This window comes from Pygoscelis adeliae, unplaced genomic scaffold, assembly GCF_000699105.1.
Source record: "Pygoscelis adeliae isolate BGI_AS28 unplaced genomic scaffold, ASM69910v1 Scaffold63, whole genome shotgun sequence".
NCBI classification, from domain to species: domain Eukaryota; kingdom Metazoa; phylum Chordata; class Aves; order Sphenisciformes; family Spheniscidae; genus Pygoscelis; species Pygoscelis adeliae.
The window spans coordinates 6,893,670-6,905,749 of NW_008824414.1; the positions used below are offsets into that span (position 1 = coordinate 6,893,670).

Consider the following 12,080-nt stretch of genomic DNA (forward strand, 5'->3'; position numbering starts at 1 on the left):
CGTCTGCCGGAGGGAGACGCCGTAGGGCCCGGCCTCCCGCCCGAGCCCGCCGGGTTTACCTCAGCGCCGCCGCGCCCTGTGGGTCAGGAGGGCTGCGAGCCTTCGCCCCCGCGCGGAATGGGCGACCGCTTCCCCCCCGCTCTTGCGGGCTGGGAACCATCCTTCCCCTTTTCCTCGGGCACAAGATGGAGAAGAGGCTTAGCGCTGACGGTACGGAAACGGCGCCTTTTCCCACCCCGGGCTCACTAGAGGAGCCGTGGGCCCGCGGCCTACCCCCGGGGCTGCCGCAGGTGCAGGTGGGCCCTGCCCTCACCCCGAGGTCCCCGAGGAGAGGTGAGGGCCTCGGGGACACGGAGCTCCTATGAAACCCGGGGCACAAAGTTACATGCACATGAGTTTGCTTGAAAATGAGGGGCCTAAGAGGGTTGAAGCTCTTAAACCTGGTGATACTTTGGGGTACGACTAGTAGGTGGTAAGCGCCAGCCATAGTGGATATGGAAATAAAAAGGGAACCCCTAAAATACTACCCTTAGCGTGTTCCCTCAAGAGAGGCACAGCCACACCCAAAATTTGGCTCCAGTAAGTACATCTAATGGATTTCTCAAAATTGTGATTAAAAGTGCCCAGTGGTATCTGAAAATAATAGCGAGTAAGCAATTTGCTGTTCAGCAGACTTACCTGGGATCACATAAGGAAGGCTTTCTTGTTTGCCTTCCTCTATCAGGTTACTAGTTTTAGCATGTCTAAGCCAGTGAACTACAGGCTACGGGCCCCCTCTTAATGTTCTTTTACTGCCCTTTTTGCTGTTCCCGGCTAGGTAAAGAGAAGGTCAGTGTCTGGAAAGACAACAGAGTTCAGGAGATGATAGTCTTTGTCTCGCTCAAAACGATCTAATTATCCCTCCCCCAGTCCATGATTATTATCTACAGTCTCAAACAGATGAGTCAGAGGTGGATTTTTTTTGATAGGATATACCGGGGTAAAAACCTTACAGGCAAATAAAAATTATAAGGCTCTAAAAGAACAGGGAAAGGCAACCTATGCACTGAAATACCCATAAACATGCCAGTAAATGTGATGGTGGAATCCAGTTCTATTACCACAAGACTTAGATTTCTAATTTCCATACTACTACCTCTCTCAAAGCTTGCTTGTTAGTGAGGAGGTTTTTTTGCTTTCATTGTCACAGAGACAATCAGCATACAAAGCAGCCGCTGCCCTCCTTTATATCTCCAGATATTCCTTACATTGTGTTTGGACAACAATGAGTAAAGAAAGTAGTATTTGTTAAAAGCTGGCTTTTTAAGTGCACATAGGGAGAGAACTACATTAGACTTAATTTCCAAACTATACAGCACCATAGCAAAACAAACTGTCATTTGCAGGTCATAATCTGAAGGAGCCTGATCATCTCACCTCTTTAATTATCTTTGTTTCAACTCTTTGTTTGGCTTTTGTCGGGTTTAGGTCTTGTGCAAGTACATGTAGAGGTAACTACACTAAGTCTATTACCTCCTAAAACTACTGACAATGTTGCAAAGCAGCAAACAAAAACAGCCTGCCTTCTTCTGGGAGCTTAACAGCCCTGATACATGACTTTGTTTTTAAGCCACTTATACAGAACTGATAGAAGGCATCCTTGGGATATAACTCAAATTCGTACAATGTGAAACTAATTGATTGCCGTTATAAAGATAATATGAACCAGAAAGCAGTTATTAAATGGTAATAGTGTTTAGTCATTGTTACAAATATTGATAATGGTCTATTTTCTGTAATACTAACATAGCATCTTTCGGGTAGGTGGATACTTGAAACGGTCGTCTCGCACATTAATCAAAAAAAGGATTGAGTGTGAATGTAAAAGATGCAGCTGATTTCAGTTGTTGCTAGACTGCCTTTTAAGCTCTCTCATAAATTGAATCTACCGGAGACAACATTCATTCCTCAAAAAAAAGGACTCATAAAATGTGAGCTAATTATGAAATTGCCTTTAGGAACAAGAAATAGGTGAGAGCTGAAAAGACATAGGAAATAAATTATTAGGCATGTGCTGGAAGTATAGATAATGATGTTTTATTTTAGAACCTTGAAAAAGATTTATTGGAAAAAATGCCCATTTGGGGTTTTCAAAATAGAAGTTCACCCTTTGAATTCTGAAAACTTACAATACTGTAGAGGTTGGTATGAGAGACCCAAGTTAGGACATCATCGTAAGGCTAGACGATGCTTCTAAAGTGTTTGCAAGTGACAAGAAGCAAACTTCACAATAATCATCCAAATAAATATTTTTGTCCATTTTGGCAAAGTTCATAACTTTATAGATTACTTCTTCAATTTTACTATGGAAGCCAAATGTAAGGCTGGACTCCTTACTTTACTTCTTTTCTTCTTGCTACAGATTACCTTTACAAATTGTATGCCTCATCCCTGATCCTCCACAAATGGCCACTGGTAAGTTATGTTTATACAGGAGTGTGTGTTCTCTAAGCACAAGCAGAGAAAACCTAAAAAAAGACTGTTTTCACTAGGATTTTATCTGATACTAATTTATCAAGTTAAGATCACATCTCTCTTAGCTAGTGAGAACGAAGTCAAGCTGAGTTTTGGTAAGTCTGTGAGTTTTGCCCTATCTGCTTTTTTTGTCTGACTAATATTTCCACTTAAATACCTCTTAGAAAACGTAATTCAACTCAAAAAACTTGAAGAATAAACAGATTAAATACCCCTAAACAAATCAAAATTGAATTTGCTTCAGACTAAAGGAAACCGAATCCACAGGATATTCATTAAATGGTTTTAGAACGTGACAGAGCCAAGGTAAAAATTGCTGCTAAATCTAAGTGAATCTGAAACCCAATCATCAGCTTTGTGCTTGTTAGCAAATGAATTCTGGTGTGCAGGGTGAGTTTATGGCATATCCTTACTGTGTAAGTCCCCCAAGAATGTGTTGCTGGTGCACTTAATTCATGGAAGAATGAGCATGTACTGAGCTCCTTAAAAGTCAGCATTGAAGGTGTGTTGTGTATGTGTAAGTAGTACTCATTGCTACATGGAACTTATGCTATTAACTATCGTGGAGATGTTGCTTCCAGCCATGTGTTTCAGGGTTTATGTTGGTTCCTTTTGCAATTTTACCAGAGTGAGTCTTGGGACCACTTTCATGCTTCTTTTGAAATGTACATTCTGTGGGCACAGGAGTTACTCGCAGGGATCATAAAATGATTCGGGACAGTAGATCTGTGGTTAGCCAGATGCCAAGCAAATGACAATTTTTGTAAGTACTTAAAAGCAGAGATTCTTTTTAGTAGTTTTCAACCTTCATCTCAAACAACAGAGTGTCGACCATGTACTCTGTGGTCTTTCAGGAGAGCAACAGAAGCAGTTCAAAAATGAGTATAAGTGCATGCCTCTGTTTCTTTTCTTTGATTAAAGCTGAGTGACTTTGTTTACAAAAACAAATTAGCTGATCCTTTGCCCCTTCTTTTTATCTTCCTCTTCCCATCTTACGAACTTCTACTGTAGGTGGTTTAAGCAGACTAAGTATGACTTGCAAATGAGAGTGACTACAAGCACCAAAATGCTAGGCCATTTAAAAAAAAGTCTAAATTTAGGCTTCTAAATTTATCTTCCCCTGCTCCTAGCTGCATGTCTCCTCCTACTCCACTGGCTTTCAGCATTTGACTGGCTCTGGCGCTTGCCTGGCCCCCTCTGTGAGGCAGTTCTGCTCACTAAGCTGGCAGAAAACAAGACTTCTGTGGAGGTTAGTTTTTTACTATCATAATCACAAAAGTACAAATGTGGAGTAAGCTAGGAGCAGAGAGAAAAAGAAGAGGAGGAGGAAGTGGAAAATGTCCCTTGAAGGACCAGAATCTGTGGGATGGCTCTGTCTTGTCCAACTGCACTCTTATTTAAATATTCTGAAGATAAACATTAGGCCTTTTTTTATGGAAAACTTGGCTTCTCTATCCTGCAACTTTTTTAAAACAGACTGTAAAATAAGCTTTAACATCACATCTTTTAATTTTATTTTTCTTATCTGGTTCTGTTGCCTTTCAGTTATCTTTTCCTTTTCACTGCCTCATCCACTCTCATCAAAGTTTATTATTTGCTTATACATATCTTTATTGCACGTGATTACAAGCTCTTTTTGTTCAGTGCTGTCCATGCTGCAAAGCAGAAGTGGGAATAGATATCTTCTAAAGTATGGACAAGTTTTCGAATGTTATCAGTAAAACTTTGCTAGGAGAGCAAAGAAAGAGCAGCAAAAAAATCCGAATCTTCAGATAAATTTCAAAGGACTCCAGTATTTTTTCAGCATTACTTCGATTAATGCCCCAAACTTTCTATATTCATTTTACTTTTTTTTTGCTACTGTAATCTTCTCTATTACAAGTGGAATGTGCAATATGTCATGGTTTTCCCAGTCAATTTTGGAGGTTTATTTGGAAAAAATAATCCTTTGTAGTTATACTTATTTTTAAAGAAATGGTTTGACTGCATTTTTTAGACAACTAAATCATTCAGCTCTGAGACCCTACCCTTTATTGATACAAATTATTGTCTTATCTGTGTTGAATTACCTTCATAAGGATCTGGCTATTTATTAGTGAGAGTGGGCGAATCACTGGCTTGATTTTCTTGGAAAACAACATAGGAGTTAGAATCATTGCTTTACCAAAACTTAAAAAGCTGCAGGGATTTTTAAAGATGTGTTTAGCTCTTTGTCTGTGTCTGTTTTGAAGGCTAATAAAACTGATTATGTATAAAAACAAGCTAAGGAGGATTTCTAGCTATAAAAAATAGCATCTTAAGAATAAATATTTTTTTCTGGTTTCAGGTCCCAAATTAGTATGTGGGTATGCACAGATTATGAAGTCCTTAGTGGTAGCATTTGTAATCCAGTTTCACAGCATTTAGATAAATTTCTTTTGGACGAGATAGTTTGAAGACATCTGTTGTTTTTTTTATATTGTGCAACTCTCAGCCTTCTAATACGACTGCTCAGACTTTCTTTAAAACAGCAAAATTCCTTTCTGTTACAGATTCTGCTATATTATTGTCAGGCCTTTTTTGATATACTTTCTTCACTTGTGGTACCCATCTCTCTCTCTCTGATTAAAAGCAGGAGTATGGAAGCTTAGAAGATTCTGATAATACTCAGCAGTAGTTACATTGATACCCTATTTGTAAGCAGCTAGTTACTAGAGGCTGAAGCCAATGTCATAATTTTGTTTGTATTATCATGCTGAGTCCGAACTTTGCAATTTAAATTCAACCAGATGTTCCTTAGCAGAGCTACTTTGAATTCTGCATGCTAACAGTACAACTCCATCAGTACTGACCCCACTGGTGCATCTTTGCTTTCAGTGCACTCTTGTTACTTTTCTCCTAATTACTGAATTACCCTGAAATGTTTGTACAGTACAAATAAATTTGTACCTTTTATAAAAGAGTTCCCTCCCATTTTATTTAGAGAACTTATAATAGCACAATACTTTACAGTGGTGGGAACAGTTACTGGGGGAACAGATCATAAGGACTGCCTTTATTCCCCAAACCTTCAGACTTCTGCAGGATTCTGTAGTTGTATTTGCTCCAAATTTAGGCTGTCTTTAAAAGGAAAGTTTTCCAAAACATAAACCCAAAGACCTTTCTGTATAGATTCCCACACCATGTATGCAAATCAAATATGCCTATTGACCTGAATTAATACATTTTGCCTATAAAGTGAACAGACTAATGTGTACTCCTTTAAAAACGTGGAAATAGTGACAATTAAACAATTTCTAATTCTTAAGTTTATGTAGCGTAGGCATTCCTTGTAAAATAAACAAAACCATGTTGTTTCACAAATATGAGATCAGACCCGCCTTGAAGTTTTTGCTGAGTACTTGCCCAAGACTGCATGTTTCATGAGTGAGATTTTCAGAATGTCTCAATATTTCAAAGTACAACTTAAAAATTGAGATGTAAAATATTTTAACGTTAAGAGAGTCTTGAAGATTGGGGAAATTGCATTTTATTGAAACACAAGAGGATTTATTGCCAGTCCACTTGCCTTTGCAATAAATAGGATAGCCCTATTAATGGATTTAGTCTTTTGTCTGCCAGCACAGTTGTTCCAATTTCTAATCCATTCTTTGCTAATATTAGAAGTTATTCAGCCCTAAAATTAAAATTATGGTTGGCTTTGCTAACTTTTCAGAAATGATTTCTCAGCAGTCTATTTTTGTGTGTTTTGCACTTTGCTCCTTTGTTCCACACTTGGCTCTTGATTACTTGGTGCATACAGTGTCCCACAGAGCAAATCGTAGTGGACTAATTAAGAACTACCAAGAGTTTCCCAAGTTATGCAAGATCCCCACAACTATGAAAAGCCTTTTCAGCCTCCCAGTCACATACTGTGAAGTGCCATAAATCAAACTTTTGAAAACACTCAGAGCTGTGCTGCCTGTACTTACAGGTATATTTTAGTTCCAGGAGAAAGTACTTTCGTTAAAGTTTACTGCTGTTTTTTTTCAGTACTACTTTTATTAGCTTAAATCCCACAAGCTAAGAGCATTTTGAATACCAGTAACATTGATTTAATGAGACATGATCACTTACGCAACATTGGTGACATTGTCGTCTTTACTTCCACATGAATCTGGAAGAGTAAGTGAAGTGAGAGCAAGCACTTGGGCTTCTATGTCAGAACTCAGGCAGTATGATAGAGGAAACTAAGACTCATGGTTTTGGGTGTCATATTACTGCTTGTGGAGGTCAGGGAGGTATTTTTACCTTGGTGTCATTAGTATGGGAAAACTTGGAAGACCTCAGCTTATTTTGAAACCATATGAGATGGCCAGATTAGTTGTTAAGATGGGTCATCAGTGTCATCTCATGCAACAAGCTTTATGGTTGGTTATGTACGTGTCCTCGTCTCACACTTAAATTGGTTGATCACGTAGGTTGCTCAGTGTCACACTACATCAACAACTCTGTATTTGTCCTTATTGCAAAGGACAAATTTTATTACTGAAGTGTTGTATCACTGGTGAAATTGTTCTTTTGGATTATTCTATGCTGGAATAACATACGTTATAGTTGCCTATAATGTTCTGTCATTAAAACAAAAACCAGACAGATTTACATTAGGTGGTTGTACTGAAACAATCAGAAGACAGCTGCAGTGCATGCTCTTGGAGTTAAATCTAGTATATACTGTACAGTAAAAATACAGCTGTAAAATCCTGATAATTGTATTTTATTTTGTTCTTTAAAAAGGCTTCCTTTGTCCAAGAAAAAACATCTGTGATTAAATAGTCAGCTGTAAAAGCAGACAAGAAAAATCCTCTCTACATGCCCAAGCATACCTTAAAGTAACAAATCCATAGTGAACCTTTGCCTCTGCAGTTGTCACTGTGCACGGTAATTGGTACAGTTAATTGGCACTATTATAAGCAGGAGAGACCTGGCCACAGTGGGTGTACCTTCTCTTGCTACCGAAGATGAACATAAGGAACACTGAATAAGAAATCACAGCTTTCACTGCTGGAGGCTAGTTTGGGCAAAGAAACTGAGAGTTGCCATCAGATTAAAAAAAAAAATAAAAAAACCTCAGACCAGCTAAGAACGAATTAAATTGCTATATTGATATACTAGTAATGGAATAGCAGGAAACATTCCTACGAAACACATTAAAATAAAATGCAACAGCTGAGGAGTTCAAACCCTATTATTTATCTCATATAGAAAATGAAATCAAAGACTATCCAATTTTGGTTTTGAAAGACATGATAATATAAAACAGCATCCAAATCTCTCTTCTCTTTAATATTTCATTAATTCTATACCTAAGTGAGAGATTTCTATAAAACAAATAAATCTGCAGCTTTGAATACCAACATACAATTGATTTTAGCGGAGAGAACAGGTTTTAGGCCAGAGATGTCAGACTGCATTTGAACCAGCTCTGCAGGAGTCAGAGCAGAAGGGAGGAGACAGGAGTATTGGCTTGTTTTGCAGAAAGCTTCCCTGAGTTGAAATATTTCTTTGGCTGTAAATCTTTGTGTCATACAGGGTTTAGTAAAACTGGGCTGAGACATGCAGTCTATCAGAAAAACAGTCAAATTTTTGTGTGAGGTCATACCAGTTCAGCACAAATAACGTTCTATTTTTTTTCTATGATTTTGTTTGCATTTTAACATTGTGTCATAAGTTTTTTTTTTATGTTCCTGTGGTTTCATGCAAAAAGAGGGAGGGAAATATATTAATGCAAAGAAAATCCCATTGTAAAAATAGATAAAAGGGGAGAAGAGAAAGTTCAGGGTAATAAAGAATCTTTAATTAAGTTTTAATTAAATTTTTCTAAATGAAAAAGTTTACACGTTTCAGTGGCTCTCTCAGCAAACATTTAAGGGATTGACAGAAATCTTGCTTGATAAAGATTGCCTTTTAATAAAGACGGAAAAGCTTTTCATTGTATTTGTGAGAAGATGACCAAGCATGATCTGCAGAGAAGCAAAAACGTAGGAGCACCTTCTTTTCTTTTTAGAATTCACAGAAGCACTGTAGAGGGTGGAAATAATCCCCAGGGCTCTTTAATTCAGGTTCTCTCTATTCCATCTTCCTGATAGCTGACTTGCTAACAGACAGACACATGACTTCACAGGTAGATTTTAGTGAAATAAATAGTGATTGAGTTACAGGGTAGTTATAAATATTCATGTTATGTAACTCCCAGCAAAAAGACATTCATTTCTCCCTTAAATCACTTTAAACATTTGTATTTTGCATAAATAAACTGAACAGGCTGAAGGAAAAGGCTTAGGAAGTCACTGTTGTTTACATTAATTTTGTCAACTAAAGAGCTCTTGTTCAGGTAAAAAAAAAAAGTTCCATGAATATTGCTAATTGCTCTGGGTGTGGGAAAGGAGACTGTCTTCATAACGACCTTTAAATCTTTTTGAGCACCTGCTTGAAAGCCACTCCAGAATCATAAAGCCATAGGAACAGACAACTGGTTGGTACCAGGTCCTCTGTTTCGTCACTGCATGTTCACTACCTCTGTTCCAGACTCTTATATTTTCCCTTCACCTCCTCTTTGCTAGACCAAACAAACACAGTTTTATCAACTTGTTCTTACACGTCAGATTTCTTCACAGCCTTCCTCTCTCTTCTGGGCTCTCGCCGGTCCATGCTTAGAGCTGTATACTGTTTTCCAGCTAAAACATTGCCAGCGTGGAATGGAAAACAATGGTTACTTTGGCACCTTGCACACTAAAGTGAACATGCCAGGCGCTCACCTCACAGTGGTTTTTTTCCTTCTAGTTTCCTGTTCTTTTGTGACGGGACGCTATCACAGCACATGTAAGTGGCATAAAGACAACTCTGTTGGGAACATAGTTTGCAGCTATTCCAAGGTCAAAAGTCTCATACTTTTTTTTTTATTTTCCAGATGCATTCCTTAGTCGCTTCTCAGCTTTTTTTCCTCCAGGTAACATTCTACTGAGTTGAAAAAAAAGCTTTAAGCCCTTTTTGGTCAACAAAGGAAAACAAATATAATGTTGGTAGTCATCCTGTTACCTAATATGAATGCTTTTCCTTGAAATCTAAAGGAAGGACTAACTGTACAGAACTTTCTGGAGTACAGCCAGGTTACTTCTGAAAGGGTGGAATTCAGCTGCACTTTCTGCTCGTATGGATGTTGCTGTTGCTATGTGGAAAGTTCAAGACCAACAGTTGGAAATAGGTGTTGCAATACTTTGGAATGTTATCACATTTCAAGGGGTGAAGAAGTTTTTATTCTGAATCACTGCCATTTAATTCAGCCTGGTTGAAGGAGTCCACAGTTTCTTCAACTAATGCATCTCTTACTTCTGTGGAAGAGGAAAGGTCAACCTTAAAGCCCAGCAAAGATGGCAGTTTGAGGCTATAGACCTCTAACTCTTACTTGGGATGTATTCTTGGCAAAGAGAAATAAAGGCAGGAAATAACAAAATACTGATCACAAATTTCTGTCATATTAGCACAAGAGCTGGAAATAGTACATCTGAGCTTCTTGCCTACCATTTTTGTCATGTTGGGATTAAGCAAAATGCAATGCTGCAACTACCAGCAGCCTTTCTTTAACACATACTGAATTTAACTGTACAATTAATGTATTCTTGCAGATACGCTAACTTTAATGTAACACAACTCATTAAATATGTTCTTCGCAGACCTTGTCAGGTAGTTTAATTTATGGTGGACTTACCTTCAAAATCTGGGAGTTTTGTTTAACTTGGCTGACATACCAGCTGTCAAGTCAACCGTGTGCTCAGTAAAGGGAATGTAGTACCAGGCAAGGCAAGCAAGGGATTGCTTCCTTTGATAAAGAACAAAATCAAAACTATGCTAAGGCCTTTTGAGCTCCAGTATAATATTTTGCAAAGGGGGCAGGAAAAGAATGAGAGGGAATATAGCACAAGACAAGATTTCTTCATGCATAAAACACCCCAGCAGTCTCAGAGACAACACATATTACTGGAGGAGAGCATATTTAATAGTTGCATGGCACTATAATCAATAAATAGCAGTAAAGAAACCTAAATTCTCTATGCCTGCCTTGATGATGGTTGGGTCCTTCCCTAACATACCAGTCCCACAAATATTTATATATGCATTTAACCTTCCTTACAAATCTTCACATGAATAGCTCAAGTAAGTAAACCTGTGCAAGCATGAAAATGTTTACAAGGTTATGTAGAATTCAGACTTGAAACAATAAAATAAGAATCCTTGAGGTTTAGTATGTTTTGGTTAGTGCTTTAGTTTTTGTACATCTTAGACTATCTACCTGGTGTAAAATTCTTCTGTGTACATTAGCAGTCCATTAATGCACTTTTTAAAGTTTTGTAGATTAGTATTTTATGAATATGTACTTGTCTTCCTCTGTTGTTCTCTGGAACTCTGTTTTTAACAGGCACTGGTGACAACTATTGAGGGGTATTTATAGCTTGCTTTGTTTTGCTCTCTACTGGAAGGACTAATCTCTTAGACATTTCATTCCAGTACCTCAGATTAATTTTCCACAAATTAACCTCAAACAAATTCTAGTGCAGATGTTCTTACATTGCAGGAAGTATCCCAGCTAAGATAAAGGTGTTGTATAGGTAGGAAAAAGGTGAAGGGACAGTCATCTTTTTTACAAGTCAGTAAAAGATAGCTGCAACCAGCATCAAGAACAACAATATATTACAATCAAGACAAAAATAACCATCTGCCTACTCCACTTACTGTTCCTTTAATAAATCTAAATAGCTTCATAGAATTTGAATATGACTTCTCATTTTTAACATCTATTAATTCTAGTTTTGTCTTTTCTGAGTAATTGCAAGATAAAGTTTTACTAATCACTTTGTATGGTCAGTCCTGAAGTGACTTCTTTTTACTATTACCTTCACTGTTTTCTAGAGTTACTCATGTTTTATATTTCCTCCCTGGGACTCTAGACATTCTTCAGATTCAAGCCTTGTTTCTTCCCATAGATACTAAAGAACAATTTGATTCTTCTATCTGTACTCTTGCTCAGTGTCATTTATTCTATATTGTTTTGTGATACCAAGAGAACTGCAGAACAGAGGCGAGGACAATAAAAATCTTAGCTAATGAACTAGCTTGGATACAAGCAGAATACCATAAGCTTTAAGCAGTTTGATATTTCACATCAGTGATCAACACATTACATTAATGTTTTTGTTACAGAGCCAATGCATTATAGGCCTTATAATAGTATGTATTTTTGGTGAGACAAAATGAAATTGTGCTAGTTTCAGGTCACTGTAGTCTAGTTTTGTATCAAAACTTCTTATATCAACAGCAGTTTCATTTCAATAAACTAGTAGCATCCCTCCAAAATACCACACTTAAAGATTCCCAACAGCTACAACTGTCAACAAACCCCCAAATTTAAGTGTTTATATTACACAAGGGAGAGTTATGAGGAAGTCTATGCATGTGGCTACATCAACTTAAGTATTTTTATAGCAAGGCTTTAGCAGTAGCATAGCTAGTTATTAGCCAAAGTATCAATACAAAAAATCTCAAACTCATGC

At 37.6% G+C, this 12,080-nt stretch overlaps 1 protein-coding gene across 1 annotated transcript in view; it reads right to left on the reverse strand.

The window, feature by feature from the left end:
- The window catches only part of SLC7A6 (solute carrier family 7 (amino acid transporter light chain, y+L system), member 6), a 38,149-nt gene extending 31,460 nt beyond the window's left edge, over positions 1 to 6,689 (reverse strand). The window contains exon 1 of the mRNA XM_009320805.1: positions 6,610 to 6,689. Within this exon, the coding sequence (XP_009319080.1) occupies positions 6,610 to 6,625 (16 nt within the window). The 5' untranslated portion in view covers positions 6,626 to 6,689. The remainder of the gene's footprint in view (positions 1 to 6,609) is intronic.
- Between the last annotated feature and the right edge of the window lie 5,391 nt (positions 6,690 to 12,080).